Source organism: Budorcas taxicolor, chromosome 11, assembly GCF_023091745.1.
Source record: "Budorcas taxicolor isolate Tak-1 chromosome 11, Takin1.1, whole genome shotgun sequence".
Taxonomy (NCBI): Eukaryota; Metazoa; Chordata; class Mammalia; order Artiodactyla; family Bovidae; genus Budorcas; species Budorcas taxicolor.
Window position 1 is genome coordinate 161,769,413 of NC_068920.1, and position 16,278 is coordinate 161,785,690.

Here is a 16,278-nt window from a genome sequence, read left to right on the forward strand (position 1 = left end):
TTCTTCCCACAAATTAGATACTGATCTACTTTAAATTAAAAGAGCTATTTGTCATCCTCCTCTTGTGCCTTTATTTGAAAACCGATAAACCAGTGTGAGAATCAGCCTCAGGCTCTCTAAGGGCCCTGACTTTCTCCACAACATCTCGACCAGCGCCTATAAGACGTCAGGCAAACTCTCAAACTTTAAAATCCCCTGACTAGTCTGAGGGGTCCCAGCACTGACCTTCAACCTGGATCTCTCCCCGGAATCCCACACTTGTTTATCCAGCTGCGACTCCCCAGGCCCCACGCCCCGGGCCAGGCGTCTCCACTCAAGCGTCGGCCATTCATCTCAAACCAGCACAGCCGGGACAGAATTCTGGGTTCTGTTTTCCCCACCAAACTCGATTCGCCCTCCATTTCCCCCATCTCATACTTGAGACCACCCAGACGCTGAAGACAAAAACCATCACGACTCCGCTTCCTCCACTCTTGCACCCGATCCATCAACAAGCCTGTCAGTGTTACTTCCAAAAACACCCTGATTCATCTCCGGGTCCCCATCATCTGTCTGGAGAATTGTATCAGGTTCCTGCTTCTCCCCACAATCCCTTCTCCACAGCTTGTCACCTGCCCACCCTTCTTGTCATTTAGATCTTAGCTCAAACACCAAGTCCCCTCAACCCCCTCAGGCAGTTCCCTGGTGGGCTCGTGGTTAGTGTTCCCGGCTTTTACTGCCAGGGCCCAGGTTCAATCCCTGGTCGGGGACTCCAGGAGACCCATGACACAGCCAAAAAGAAAATAAAACCAGAAATTAGTTTAAAAAGTAGAAAAGGGTAAGATATCCTCTATGGGGATTCCCTGATAGTCCAGCGGTTAGGACTCAGGTCCAGGTTCAATCCCTGGTCAGGGAACTAAAGATTCTGCAAGTTGTGTGGTGTGGACAAAACAAAAAAAAGATATGAACAAGTCTCCCACTCAAAAGGCCTTCCCTGGAGTGTCTGTGTGTCCGACTCTTCATGACCCCCTATGGAGTGCAGCCCACCAGGCTCCTCTGTCCATGGGGATTCTCCAGGCAAGAATACTGGAGTTAGTTGCCATGCCCTCCTCCAGGGGACTTTCCCAACCCAGCGACAGAACCCCAGTCTCCCTCGTCTCAGGTAGATTCTTTACCCTCTGAGCCACCAGGGGTAGCCCCCAGTTAAACCCACACCAACCTGTTTTATTCTCAGCAAAGCAATCAGCTCTTATTCACTGCCTGTCTCCTCCTCTAGAAGGGAAAGTGGCCCCAGATCAGGGGTCTAAGATCCCAGGGCCCAGAGCTAGGGGCCTGTGGAACACCCCACGGTACGAACATCCACTGTGGTTCCTGCCCCCTGCCGCCCACCCAGGCCAAGTGCCTGGCGGGGTCGTCCATCAGCCTCGGCAGAGACACAGTGAGTCTGTGACTACAGATCAGAGTGATTTTCTTGAACAGCCTCCCCAACGTCAACACAGGCCGGCACTGCAGCTCCTTAGAAGCTAATTCCATAAAAATGCCGCACACAGTAACCAACCCCCTCGGGAATCTGGCTCAGCGGGGCCCTGATGGACCCCTACCCCATCCTAAGGGTCTAAAGTCCCCCTCCCGCCCCATGCACCAGACAAGCATCCCCACCTGCAGCCTTCTGAGCCCTGGGAACAGTGCCCCAGCCCGAGGGGCCTGGTCACGGAGCTCGCGGCCATTCCAGGGCGTGACGCCCAGCTCCGCTGAGAGCGTTCTGTGCGACCCTGTGTCAGTGTCCTCATCTGTGAGTCAGGACCCCGACACACCCCAGGTGTTTTCTCAAGCGAACTTCGGTAACAATGACAGGGAAGCACGTGTCTCCTGTGATTAGCAGACTCCGGCACTTTCAAAGAACAGGGGAATGCGGATGATTTTCTTATCAATAAAGCACACTGAAGAGGGACAACCGAATGTCTGAGGGAGGTCGAGGGATGAGGGCAGGATGCTCCAAGGAGCCTTTGTGTCCAGATGCACCAAGAAGGTCAAGATATTTTGAATGAAGCCCTCTCTCTTGCTCTGAAATCCACAATGGATAGGAGGGTACACATCAGGACACAGAATCGCCTAAAGGATCCCAAATTAGGCTCTATCTGCCACGGCAATGAGCAAGATGCCCCACTGGTCAGTGGCCCCTCCAGGCCTGCTTTACCAAGGACGGGGCCAAGGTGGGGAAACACGGACTTGGCCAGAAAACACTGCAGGAAATCTCTTTCGTCTATCCAATTACTTCTTGCCTCTGCAGCGGGTCAGACGGGACTGGGGGGGCTGGTCGGGGCTGTGATCCATGCACCAGGAGCACGCCTTCCCCCTCTCCTGGAGTCCCCCAGCCGCTGGTGGTCCAGGGCCAGGCTCAAGCACGCGGCAGAGTTGCTCGGCTCCTTGTCCTACAGCGCCACCCGCTGGCAGGTCTAAGCAGGAGGCCAAGGAGGAGCCTGGCCCTTCCATCCCGGCCTCCTTCCCTCCCCTAGCTTGGTCCTTCCCTCCTCATGAATTATTTGCGCCTGCACAAAGCCCCAGGTCTGATTCCAGTCCGATTCTGCCTTCTCAGGTATCCTGTCATGTTGGCCACATGCCTGTCCTCGCTCACGCAGAGCCTGAGCTGGGGGGAACCTCGAGGCACAACTGGGGTCCTTGATCATCCTTCACAACCCAGGGCAGAGCCTCCCCCTCCAAGGTTCCAGTCTGCAGGGGCCTTAGGGCTCATCTGCTAACCTCCCTCCTCCACCATCCTCCCCACTTCACAGGTGGAAAAGAGATGTCAAAGGGGCCCGACTTCACTCAGTGAGTCGGCCCCAAGCCAGTGATTGGTCCACTGTGTGTCCCAGAGTCTGCCCCCCAAAAGCCACCTCTCAATTAAAGAGGGGCAGATATGGGGACAGCTCCTGATCACGTGCCAAAGAATGCCACGCTAGCACTCACCACACTGGCCCTCACCAGGGATGTGACCTGGTTTTGCTCATTTCCCTGGTGGTTGGCATTTGGGAACATTCCGCCTTTCTGCCTCCAGGTTGGGTTTCTTGGCCAAACCCCACCAGAGAGTCAACCAGACAAAGAGGCCCATGTGTACTGTCCTCCTGAGCCTCCGAGAGGTGGCTGGTCTGAACCCCCACCCAGTCAGCTTGAAATTCTCAGAAGTTCCCTTGGAGGTGGGAGGAAGGCAATGCCTGTGTTCATGTGCACTAGGCAGGAGGTGGGAGCAAGCGGGGTCCTGGGGTACTAAGACTTTGAAACAGGACTCACAAAACTGGGAGGGGGCTGAGGACATGTCTGCTCCCGCCAGAGAAGCCGGGGCTGAGCCAGGACCAGAACAGACTTCTTGGCTGGTAAGTCCAGCTTTCTTTTCATGCTGAATCCCCACTGACTTCAGCCTCTTTCCAGATTTTTAAACTAGAGCCCAAACCCCATTGGTTCTCTCCCTGCCACCCCCTACTCTGATCAAACTAGGTAACTAACAATCTTCTCAGCCAGAAGAAAGGAGATGGGGTTCTGGAGTCTGACAATTGTACAAGATGTTTAGCAGGGATGGTAGCAACAAGCCAATGGTGATTGATGTCTGAGCTCTGCCTGGCAGGGAGCTTCTAGAAGCCTGAAGAGAAAGCAGTGCTCAAAGGCCACCAATGCAAATTTAGTCCTGGGAGTTCCCTGGGTCCAGCAGGAGATGGCTTAGCTCTTTGACTCATTCATCTAAGCTTCCCAACTTAGACCCACAGATCTCAGGGCCCAGAGCAAGCACATGTGCATGACAGCAAGCAGACCAGCAGCTCGGGCACCAAGGTGGGCCTGGTGACAGACACACAGGTCTGTGTCTCCAATCAAAAACCCTCTCTTGCATTCATCCTTCTGAACCAAAATCGTCTTTCGCCTGCATTTCTTTTTACTTGGGAAACACTTTGATGCTTGAAATCATCATTAAACGGGAAAAAAAAATCTAGGTTGGCTTTTTATACAGGTTCCTAGAACTGAATGCAAGCAATTTAAAAACGTGAATTCACAATTGGGAAATAATCTTTGGAGACAAATTTAGGTTGATGGGCGTCGTTGCACTCTGTGAGACTGAGGCATGAGAGTCCATCCCATCTTGCCCTGGTGACACCGCCAGCAGGGAGCATGGTGCTCCGGTGTGCAGGACCGAATGCATGTTTATGGGGGAGGAAGGAAGGAGGAAGGGAGGGAAAGAGAAAGAGAGGGGGGCAAGGGTAAGAGGAGAGGGGAGGAAGGAGGGAGGGAGAGAAGAACAGAGGAAAAGAAAGAATATGTTCTCTTTCCGGTTTCAGGAGCTCCATGGGGTTTTGAGCTGAACCAACAAAAGTGATTGACAGCAGCATGACCTTGAAACCCACAAACTGTCCAAATCCTTGTCCGGCCCATCTGTTTGCAGAAAGATATTAGCACCCAAGCTTGGCCCATATCGGCCCATATCGCCCAAATCCCTTATCCACGCCATGTTAAAAAGTGGTTTCAGTAGGAAGGCCTGAGGCAAAGGGCAGGGCGGAGGGCTGACTCCTGGGCGGGGTTGTTGGGGGTGGGGGGCGCCTAACCTGCCAGAGGAAAAGCTCTGGCTATCATTCTTAGTAGTTGTCATGTGAAAGGCATAATCACTATTCTCCAGGATTCGAGCCAAGTGCAGAGTCCTCACCACAACTACGTGATGTGGGCAACTCCACTGAAACACATACAGCCCAGAAAGTGACCTTGAGAAAGCTCAAGGTCACAGAGCAGGGCTGGGACTATGGTGAGGGAGGCAAACCCCAGCCTAGGACACAAACCTTTTGACTTTCCGCCAAACTCGGTAACCAAGACAGACAATATTTTAATGCAATATTTTGAAATCAAAATTTAAAAATCTCTGATGGACAAAACAGCAACAGGTTCAGACTTCCTTGGTGGTCCAGCGGTTAAAACTCTGCACTTCCAATGCAGGGGACTTGGGTTCGATCCTTGGTCAGGGAACTAAGATCCCACATGCCACTCAGCCATATATATATATTTTAATGGCTACAGGTTCAATAGACTTGTGTTATTCACCTCACTCGCCTCACCTTAGCCCCAGCCCTGGGCTCTAGGACCAGGATTCTACTTTAGGTCTGGCCCGTCCTGGAGTCCATACCCCCAGCCACCTCACTCCACTGGTGTTATACTGCCCTTGGTCCCAGGTACTCAGAACCTTGAATGACGGCATTCAAGCCACAATCCTCCACAAGAAGAAAAGACTTGAGGATCATTTACGAAAAGCTTCGAGCACATCTCCCTGTGTGACTCTGCCTGTAAGTCAGTGAGCAAAACTGGTCAAAATAAGGCCTTTTCCATGCTCAGGACCGGGGGTGCTGAGTGACACGGAGTGGAGAGGCAGGTGGGGCTACGGATAAGGAAGTTGCTAAGACACATTGCTCAGCCAGAGGCCCAGGCCCCATCCTGACCCAAAGCCAAACCCAAGCCCAGAGCCCCTGGTTGGGCAGAGGGCCTGGAGTCCATAGACAGGCCACTTCATAGGGGGCATGGGCCTCTCCCATCCGTGCCTCTTGCTACAAGCCTCCGACGTTAATGTCTTTAGACCAAAGCGAAAGCTGAGGTCCAGGCAAGAGAGATGAGCTGCCCGGAGTGGGAGTAGGGACAGGGCCCGGGCCTTCTGCGGGCCAGTCCGTGCAGCTGCCTCCTTGCCCTGGAGAAGAGCAATGGCTCCTTCTCCATTGGTGTTGCCCTGTGGGTGCTTGGTTTGGGATTTTGCAGGGCTCTGGGTCCACAGAGAGACAGAAGGTTTAAAAGAAAGCAATTTCAAAGGGCTGGATGGCCAGGGGCTGGCATTTGAAGCTAGAGGGATTCCAGAGGCAGGAGGCTGTGGAGGAGATGTTGGAGCCCAGAAGAGCGGTCTGGGAGGTGCTAGTCCTGGATCTGGCCGCATCTCCCCCGTTGCCTTTTCTCCCCTAGGTCTTCCAAGCCTCTCCCTTCCCTTGGTGGAGGAGGTGGGTCAAGACAGCTGGGTAGGGGGCTGGGGCTCAGAAGGGACAGAGAGGGAGCGAGGTCTGTTTCCTGCCTTGTAAATGAAGTTCTCGGATGTTAATCTGCCATGGTTCACATCCTGTTTTGTTGAACCGTCCACCCCTCCAGGACCAGTCAGGCTCCTTTCACAAAGTAAGGGGTGGATCACCCACCCAGGAGCCCCAGGAACCTTAGTAAAGTTCCAATTCTTGAGCTTCTTCCCAGCTAAACAAGAGTCTAGGTGGGTACACACACACCTCTCAGGCTGTGGACAGGCTGAGATGCTAGAACTATCCCCTTGATGGAGAAAAGAAAAAGATGGGGGCACAGTAGTGGAGCTGGAAACCCCCAAATAGGAATAAAACAACGTTAGCGACAGTGGGCTGGATCCAAATTCCAGGTGGGATAAATGGCATAACATGTTTTTATCACCATATACTAGGAGAATTCAAAACTGATAGTATAACAACCTGTTAAGTATTCTTGGGCTTGAAGAATCGCAGAGAAGCCGGCTAGGGCTGCAGCAGGTTGGAGGGGGAGCGGTTAGCCTTTTTTATTTCCACGGTAAAAGGTTGCCCCCCCAGCTTTACTACTCACCCCCCATACCCACGCAGTGTCTTGCGCTGCCAGAGGCATTGATTTCGCTGGGCCGGGCATCCAAACCTCCAAGGCCAGAAAAAGTCCGCCCAAGGCAGGGGCAGCTCGGACCGCCGCGGGCGGAGCGGGACCCGACTTGCTTGCGGCTTAGCGCGTGCCACGGATGCGGGCCCGGGGCATGCAAGATCTCTAACAGGCCCAGGATGACGGGCCCGCTGACCCAAGCTGGGACCCTGGGATCTGGGGGAGATGAGATTCTTCCCGAGGTGCAGGTAGCGGGCTGGGAGCGGGGGTGGGGTGAGCAGTAGAGGGGGTGGCGGAGCCTCCGGAGGTGCCTGGAGAGGGAGCGAGGCCCAAGTCGAGGACTGGACGGGAAGGGCGAGGGCGGTCCGTGGTCCTCGTGATTTATGGCCCCCTCTCCATCTACCAAACGAAAACCGGCAATTGCCGGCTCGGCCCGGGCGGGCGAGGCGCCCGCTGCAGCGGCTGCCGGGCCAGGGCGGGGGCCTGTGGGCTCCTGGCCCCTCGGCGCCTGCCCTCCCGCCTCCCCCGACAGCTTGCAGCCGAGCCGGGCCCGCCGTCCCTGGGGAGCCGCCCGTCCTCGCCCCCAGCTCGGCCGGCGGCGAGGCCGCTTCCAATCTGCCAGGAGGCTCAGGGGGAGAGTGCGGGGAGCCGGGCAAGGGGCCACCACCGGCCTGGCTCGAGGGAGAAGAAAGTTTCTGCTCCGTCCAGCTGCACCGGCCTTCCCCGGCCGGGTCTCGGGTGTAGGGCGATTGGGGCGCTTCGCTATTCCGCAGCGATCTTAGATGCTGAGTCTGAAGCGGGGCTACGGTGTTTTCTTGGGGCCCGAGGGTAGAGGGGCCAGGAGGGTGCCTGCCCGCTTGGAAAGACCTGAGCTCCGGGCGCAGGGCGGGTGAAGGGCGCCTCTGGTAGGCCCGCGGGTTGGTTTTCCTCCGCCCTTTGACCGCAGAGCTGGTCGCCCACCCCTGGGGTAGCCTCTAGAGGATCCAGGCCCCAGGCGCGTTTCAGATCTGCCCGCAGCCCTGGGCCCCGAGCGGGAGGCCGAACCCTGAAAGGAGCAGAGCTGGAGTACCACCGTGGCGGAGTTGGGGAGGGTGGAGGGGGCGAGTTATTCACAGCCAAAAGACCGTGTTTCCAGCGCTGCTTTGAAAACAAATCCTCGGGCGCGCTTTCGCTGCTCGCGAAATATGAAGTCGTTAGCAGACGTCTACACTCGCACTCAGAAGCTAGCGCAGGTTCCTCTTTAGAGGCACAAAAACACCCGACCCCCGAGACACGCTCCGCCGCAGGAGAGACTGTCGGCTGGGTTGGGGTCCTTTGTGCGGCCCCTCTCGGGCCACACGGGTTTCTTGGGGTCCCTCTAACGTCCCAGACCCGACCTGCCCAGCTTTCCAGCCTCGCCCCAGTGAAGCCATGGTTCTGTCTCCTTCCAGGCGCAGACACCAAGCTTTCCCCACCCCTGCCAGGCCCACCGGGTCCAGAGAGGTCAGAGAGGGGGGCTACAGATTTTCCTCCACGAAAAACATGTAGACCCCAAAGGAAATGCCCGAAAACGATGCAACAAATTAAAATCTCTTCTCCACACATACAATTCTTTTTCTGCTGGGTTTAGTCCCTTTTTCTTGCTAGAGGAAGGAAAAAAAAAAAAAAAAAAACCCCGGCAGGGCAGGGAGGTAAGGAGGGGGTAGAAAAGGTATCATTGACAGCCCGATGGAAGAATAATTTGAATAACTGTGGGAAAGTGTAGGGGAAAAACTTAAAAACCTTACGTCCTAACCCAATGGCAGCGGCAGCCAGGCTTTGGACCCCTCCCTGCCCGCCTGTACCCCCCTCGGCTAATCACCCTCATTAGGAGCCTCATCACCGGCCTAATGAAAGCAAACCGTGTGGAAATCGCCGGTAAACAGTTGGGTCTGTGCTGTAATTAATTCAGTGTCTCTTTTAATCAAACTGAAAGGAATCGGGCAGTGGCTTGCGGAGCCGTGACATCACCCCCAAAATCGGCCAGAGCCAATCAGCGTCATCACTCCGGGGACACGTGGGCGAGTCCCCTTAAAAACACACACACACACACACACACACACACACACACAACACAACGGAAAAAAAAAAGAAACGAAAAAAAAAAAACCCAGCCCCAAAGTAAAAGTGACACAAGTTCATTTTTTAAAGGAAAGGGGGGGAGGCGAAGGCGCGCGCGGAGGACAGGCGGAGAGCTGCAACCGAGGAGCCGGGAGGCGCTGTCCACGGTGCTGACGGGGCCCCCGGAGCGGTGGGAGCGTGGAGAGAAGACCTCCCCGGCCAGGTGGAGCGTCATGCGCCGAGGGCCGCCGCCGCCGCTATCCGCGGTGCTGACGCCGCCAGGTGCGCTCCGATCCCCTGGCTGGTAGCGCGGCTCGGGCCCGCTGCTATCCGCGGTGCTGACCCCGCTGCCCTCGGCCACCGCTCGCCTGGAAGAAGAGTACAGTTTGGATTTTTTTTTTAAGCCCTTCTTTATTTAGATTCCAGCATCTTCGCATCTCTTCTGTGCCAAAGGGGAGCTCAGGCCGTCCATCTCCCCCTTGGCTCTCCCCAACTTGGCGCACCCTCCCTCCCGTCTCTCCCTGACACTCCCACCACCCCCCCTCGGCTCGGCTGCTCGGTGCGATGCTGCAGAAGACGCGCTGAGCCCTTTTGGATCTAATGCGCAGAGCAGGTTGGCCCAGAGCTCCTGGGCTCCCCCAAGGCTGAACTCCATCCAAGGTGCCCGCAGGCTCCCTGCCCGCCTTCCCCATGCCAGCCCGCAGCTAGGGGCAGGGGCAGCGGCGGCTGGGGTTGGGGGTGGGTGGGGAGCTTTTGGGGAGGACAGGTCGCAGCTTGGCTATGGAAGGCTCCAATGGCTTTGGGATCGACTCCATTCTCTCCCACCGAGCGGGCAGCCCCGCCCTTCCCAAGGGGGACCCCTTGCTCGGGGACTGCCGCTCTCCCCTGGAGCTGAGTCCTCGCTCAGAGAGCAGCAGCGACTGCTCTTCACCAGCCTCGCCAGGAAGGGACTGTCTGGAGACGGGAGCCCAGCGGCCTGGCGGGGCTTCGGGACCAGGTTTGGACTCCCACCTGCAGCCTGGGCAGCTCTCGGCCCCAGCCCAGTCTCGCACCGTGACCTCCTCCTTTCTGATCAGGGACATCCTTGCCGACTGCAAACCGCTTGCGGCCTGTGCACCCTACTCTAGCAGCGGGCAGCCAGCCGCTCCTGACCCTGGGGGCCGTCTTGCGGCCAAGGCTGGGGAGGACTTTAGAGACAAGCTGGACAAAAGTGGCAGCAACGCCTCATCGGACTCTGAGTATAAAGGTAAGAAAGTGGGAGATGAAAACCTAGGGGAGGGGGGCTCCATTTCTGAACATGGCATTAAAACTGGGGTGCACACACGCAGGGACATGCACATGATCACCCGGAGCGCCCCCGGGCCCAGGCAGAGCTGCTGGTCTCATCTGAAGCTTTCAGTCAGTCAGCCCCGTGGTTATGCTTTTGAGCAACAAAGAGTCCAGCGGAGAGAGCGAGGAGAGGAATTCTATGTGACCCAGGAGAGATTCCCGAAAACACACAAAGCTAACTTTCCAAACTTTGGCTGGGACTAACCAAGCCTCCGGTGGGAGAAGCAAGTTCCTCTCAGGCCAGTGGCTCTCTGGGAAAAGACCTTGCAGAAGCAACGGAAGACCCAATAGGTTCTGCTCGAATGCTTTTTTATAAGGGGGAAAACCTAGCAGGAAATTTCAGCTGGAGCGCTGAGAACAGTCAATTTTCCACCCTTTAATTTGAATATCCAGATGGGGAGGGGAATTCAGCTTCCTCTCCCGTTGGCCCCCGGTGTGATCCAGGTCCAGGGAATCGTGCAAAAGAAATGCTCAGTTCAAAGTAGAAACAGCAGTCGGGCAGGCGGCTGGCTGGCTGGGATCGAGTTCAGAGGTCTCCGTGCTCACCCAACTGTTCTCACTGGATTTCATTTGAAGTGCACTGAGCAATCAACTTTGGGCTGTGTGTGTGGGACCCAGAGATCCCCTAGCACCCAGCCTATACTGGGGTTGCAGGACCCTTTACTTGCTTTTTCTCCCCCTGAATCTTTCCATAGTTTCCTTTCCATCCTCCTTAACCAGAGTGCTGAGATCAGCACTAAGAGGGAAGAGGGAAGGAGGAAGGAAAGAAGAAAGAAAGGAAAAAGGGAAGGAAGGAGAGAAAGAATTCCTTAATTTTGTTTCTCGTCCTGGCCACTGCCTTGACTTTAGGTCTTTGGTGAGGCCAGAGGCACAAAGTTCTTTCTCAGGGAGAAGTCAGGAGGCAGGAAGGGAAGGAGTTTCAGAGCCCTGTGTCCCCATCCAGTAGAAAATGAAGGGCTGGCAGGCGCTGTTCAGAGCTCTTTCAGCCTTATAATTAATTCCTGGAATGCTTTCCATGAGATAAAGCTTCCCTATAAAGCCAACTTCTATATTGTCTTGGGGGCCCTACGTCTCCTGACCCATATTTGCACTAAGTCATCACAAAAATTTAGGAAGGCTCATTTAACACTCTCCTCCCAACCAAGAATTCATTGTGGACACGCCCTGACCTCAAACCAAAACCCATATGGGGCCCCACTCCACATCTCATTCCCTCCTCCACTGCCCCAAGCAACCGGTGGAGACTCCCGAGGTCTCCCTGGGTCAGCCGTGCTAGATGGGCAGGTTGGGCTGGAGCTAGAGGAAGGGGGTCCAGATGCCTGTGGCCCAGGGACCCCTGTTCCTCCCCCCAGGTCTGTTTAGAGAGACAAGGAAAACTTGCCTGGGAGAAAAACAGGTGTGTGGTGGGGAAGTGAGGGGGAGCAAGGGAGGCAAGGTAAATATATATGTGTAACACCATATTTTATTATTTATAATTCTCAACAACACCCAGATTTATAGTTAGAGTAAGCCACAAGACCCTCCTGCACCGCGTGTTGCTGGTGAAAGAGTTTGGCTCGTGTCTCTTTATTTGTTTATTTTTTTGCCCATAGGTGGGATTTTGAGTCAAGGTTTCGGTTAAGATAATTGGAATATCAATTTTCTTCTCTTGTCCCTGATGATATCTGATCGGGGTGGTGATGAGGGCCGGCTGTCCACATATCACTTAAATAGGGTTGGAGCTGAAGATAGAGGAAGGTCTCCCCGACATTTGCATCAACAAAGTCCCGGGTGAAGAAGCAGAAGAAATAACCGCCTCCGGAGCATTTCTCAAAGGCGGACCGAAGCAGGATACCTTACCGAGAGACAGACAGACACACGGGGTTGGCAGCTAAGCGACTCCCCTATCCACCTTCCATGCAAAGAGTCCCTCCTCCAAGGAGGGCACGCAGGGAAGGTCAGTCCTATCCCAAGTTTTGGCATCAAAGGTTCCTCAGCATAGCATTTAAAGAAGCGGAACCGGGCTTTGAAGTCAGGCGTTCTGCAGCACACGGCCTGGCTTGCAAGAGCCGATATCCATGGAGAAACGAACGGGCACTGTGCTCCCAGCCGGGAGGGTTGGGGCAGGGGGGTGCCTGGAACTCTCAGGCGTTGAGATTGACTGAGCCTGCTTCGGAGGTTGAGGCTGGGCACCCGCGAGTGTGTATCTGAAGGCTCCAACCTGCGCCTGGGAGAGGAATTAGAGAAAAAGCCCCAGGAGCCAACCCGTTCTTCTGGATACCCTAAACTCAACCTCCACCCCACCCCCCAACCTTGGAGCTCAGTCCTGAGAAATGGGGGGTTTTTACAAATAGGCCAGACAATGAGGTCAAAAAGTAAGGTTTCCACAATATCAAGTTAGAGGTTTGGATAATCGTTTCCTCAAACTTGTTCCAACTTTACCTGCCTGGCCTAGACAGAAAAGATCCCCCATCCTAATAGATCCTCATCTGCTCAGGCAGCCTTGCTCAAAAGTCCAGGCGGGCAGGGAGAGGCCGGCGAGCTGGTCTGGAGGAGGCAGTGGGAAGGCGTGGACCCCCCCCCCCCCCCCCACCGGCTTCTCACCGGCTTCTCACCGGTTTCTCACCGGCTAGCGCTCTCCTGGCTCAACCGCTGGGGTGTACCCAGTGACCAGTGCCCTCGCAGTCTTGAACCGCTTTCTGGTTGAAAAGTCTTGCTCCCTCGTGGCTCAATTAACCGGATTATTGTTTCCTACAGAGAGAAATCAACTCGCATTCAGCTGAACCCTGTCACTGCAAACGCCATGCTCAGTGAAACTCAGCATAAAGGAAAAATAGAGAAAAAGAGGGAGGGAAGCCCCATGCCCATTTTGGGGAGATGGTCTCTGGTGATATCATCACTTTAGGGGAAGAAGGAGGGAGGTCATTGAGCTTGCTCCAGCAAGTGTGCATTTTCGGTGCACTCAATTCTAAAGGAAAGTGCTGGGGAAAAAAGAAACCACACTGTCCAGTCCCATCCTTGTGACTCAGGAGCGGGGACCCTGCTGGTGTGTCTCAACCATTGGGGGAAACACAGGGCAGCTACCGTAGGCAAATGACAAGGACACACGGACCTCAGAGATGTGTGCATCTGAGGGGTAAACATGTCACTTATTTTTCCAAATGCTTTGTGCTCCCAGATCGGGCACCTGGCAGTTTGCATTTTGCGCTGTGCACCGTTTTAATTTAAGAAACAGGCGAACCATCCCTATAGATTCGCACCCAAAGAGGGGCCAGGCGAGACATGGGTGTCCTTCAGGACCACCGTCCACTCCAGGGTGAACAGGTTTTTGTCCCTCGACATGGGTTCTTCTCCCCAGACTCTGGCCCTCAGCTTCACCTCTTCCTGGCCCAGATGCAGCCAGAGAATCGGGGGCACAGTCCTAAACCCCGGAGCATGCACCGGAGCAGCCCACCAGGCTGGAACTCCTGGGTCCCCTCCCCACCGCTCCCCTCCCCTGGCAGATCCACCCAGTCAGTCCTCTAATCCCTCCAGGGAGTGCCCGTGCAGTGTGGGAGCTGGGTCGAGTTCTTTCTAGGCTTTGGGTTACTTCTCGGAGGTGTCGATCCTCCTCGGTCTGAGGGCTGGGAGGTCTCAGCCCTGAGCAGCTTTGCCTCGGCCCCACGGCTCTCGAGTGCAGCGGGGCCACCACCACCGGGAGCCACATTTACAAGACCGTAAGGGCGGGCGGGTGGCGAGGCTGGGCCCTGATGCACGGCTGTGTCTCCGCAGTGAAGGAGGAGGGCGACCGGGAGATCTCCAGCTCCAGGGACAGCCCTCCGGTGCGCCTGAAAAAGCCACGCAAGGCGCGCACGGCCTTCACCGACCACCAGCTGGCACAGCTGGAGCGCAGCTTCGAGCGGCAGAAGTACCTGAGCGTGCAGGACCGCATGGAGCTCGCAGCCTCGCTCAACCTCACCGACACGCAGGTCAAGACCTGGTACCAGAACCGCAGGTGAGGCCCTCTCCCTCTCCTCCCCGCCCTTCCACGGGACCCGCCCGGGACACGGGTCTGACTGCCGGGAGGACCTCTGAGCTTTCCCCATTCTGTGAAACTGGGAAAGTGAGGCCTCGGGCAGAGAGAGAAAGCCTTGCCCGAAGCCCACAGTGAGGGATAGAGACAGGACTGGATCAGGTGGACAGATAGACATACGGACCACGGGAGGGCCAAGCCTGCCCACCCAGGCCACGTCCTACCACCTCCCTCCAGCCCTGGGCAGCCGCTGGGGTAGAGGGGGTGGCACTGAGCTTTCCCAGGATTCTTCAGGCCTTCCCAGTCTTTCTAGTCCCTGAAACTCAAGGAGGGAAGGGGCCCAGAACCAGCTCCTTGGGGCCTGATGAGACCGGAAAATTAGTGCTGTGCACTGGCCTCAAACCTGGTGTTTCCTAATCTTCCTTCCCAAGACATTCACAGGATAAAGAGAAACATAAATGCATACAAAACACACATACAGCCATTCGCTCAATCCAGTCACACACTCACGTTGACACAACTCACTAATACAAACACACCCACAGTCACCCGCACACTCTTAGCGGAGGCTGGAATGTTGCTTTCCATAAACAAGCTCAGAACACGCTGCCCCATTAATAATAAATACCGATTACTGCTTCGGGCATTAATAATTAAGGCCCGTTACAGTAATTACACAATTATGATGATGATGAATAATTCAGGCAGGAAAACGGGGGTTGGTGTGGCTGAGTCCAGCTCAGTGGGGCTGCCTCACCGGCCAGGTGCACCCAGGAGTCCGGCCGCAGCCCTGGCAACCAGCGTGGCCTCGCTTCCTTGCCTTCCTCCAACCCCAGCCGGCACTCGGATGGGGGCCTCCCGGCTTCGGGACCGGACAGACTGTGGGGCTGGCCCCAAGCCTCAGACCTGCGCGCGGGGTGCGGCGGATGTGGCCGTGCGCTCTTCCCCTGCAGTCGCCGCGGTCTCTGGTCCGCGGGCTTCCGCAGAACCGTGGCCAACTGTGGTCCCGCGGCGAGGCTGGTCTCCTCCGGGCCGGTGGGGCGGCTGGCAGCATCAACCGCTCCCCATTCCGCCGCGAGCAGACCGACCCCGGCACCCCCTGCGGCCCTTTCCGGGGTGATCTTTCGTTCCAAGGCCTCCCCAGGGGGCCGATGCACGGGGGCGCGGGGCGGAGAGCTCCGACATCCCGCTCCAAGCGCCCAGGCTGGGATACCCTGCGCGAAGTGTGGCGAGCTTAGACCCCGGGCTTTAGGGATAAAACAGCCTAGCTTAGAGCCCGGGGTCTCCTCTTTCTAGGCCGTCCTGAGATCTGACCCACTCCTCAGTTCTCTTATCTGTAAGAGGGGATGACAGTAATGGAAGGTTCGTGGAAGATTGATAGCATAGATGCCTTTAATACGCGATAACGATGCCCAGCAACCCGTGATTTAGTGATATGAACGAATTAGTGGGCTCCCTCCTGGCCTCTCTGCAGGCGCTCCGGGGCAGGTACTCTGAGGGGCAGGGGTCTCCGAGCGCCCCAGTCCTGATCCCCGCCTTGCGCGTTTATTTCGGTCCCTAGGACTAAGTGGAAGCGACAGACGGCCGTCGGGTTGGAGCTGCTGGCCGAGGCGGGCAATTACTCGGCGCTCCAGCGGATGTTCCCGTCGCCTTATTTCTACCCGCAGAGTCTGGTTTCCAACCTGGATCCCGGCGCCGCGCTCTATCTGTACCGCGGGCCCAGCGCACCGCCACCCGCGCTGCAGAGACCTCTGGTCCCTCGCATCCTCATCCACGGACTCCAGGGCGCCAGCGAGCCGCCGCCGCCGCTGCCCCCGCTGGCCGGCGTCCTCCCGCGCGCCGCGCAGCCTCGGTGAACGCCCGCCCGCCCGCCGGCCCGCCCGCCCGGGAGCACCCGGCCCCCCGCCCCGGGGCTCCGCGATGGGTCCCCCGTGCTCTGGGAGGGCGCAGGGTTTCACGCCTCTTCCCGGGGCGGGGGCGGCTCCTCGACCGGCCCTCCCTGTCGTCGGGCCCAGGGTCCTCAAAAGGGCCAAATGCCAAGTCTTCTAAGGCCCGGACCCCCGGACTGAGTCCCCCTAACCCCCCGCGCCGTCCTCTCTCCCGGTCACTCCATCAGGGAGCCACTTCCATCCGGTGTACATACGTCCTATCCCCTCACCCCACCCCCCTCAACCCCGCCACCGGCGCGCCCCCTCCCGGGAGCAGGTGGGGCGACCTCTTTGCAGCGCTCTCCCCCTTCCCGTTCCAGCTGTACA

At 56.7% G+C, this 16,278-nt stretch overlaps 1 protein-coding gene across 1 annotated transcript; it reads left to right on the top strand.

Annotated features, from left to right (window-relative positions):
* Window positions 1-9,483: 9,483 nt before the first annotated feature.
* On the top strand, window positions 9,484-15,879 carry BARHL1 (BarH like homeobox 1). The gene is made up of 3 exons (XM_052649586.1): window positions 9,484-9,949; window positions 13,783-14,005; window positions 15,585-15,879. Exons 1-3 carry the CDS (start codon window positions 9,484-9,486, stop codon window positions 15,877-15,879), a joined length of 984 nt encoding a protein of 327 aa, XP_052505546.1.
* The last annotated feature ends 399 nt before the right edge of the window (window positions 15,880-16,278 follow it).

Excerpts from the sequence above, each read along its gene's own strand:
- BARHL1 (XM_052649586.1), top strand. The coding sequence starts at position 9,484 with ATGGAAGGCTCCAATGGCTTTGGGATCGACTCCATTCTCTCCCACCGA. Across the intron at positions 9,950-13,782 it reads ATCGGACTCTGAGTATAAAG|TGAAGGAGGAGGGCGACCGG; the intron begins GTAAGAAAGTGG and ends GTGTCTCCGCAG. Across the intron at positions 14,006-15,584 it reads ACCTGGTACCAGAACCGCAG|GACTAAGTGGAAGCGACAGA; the intron begins GTGAGGCCCTCT and ends TTCGGTCCCTAG.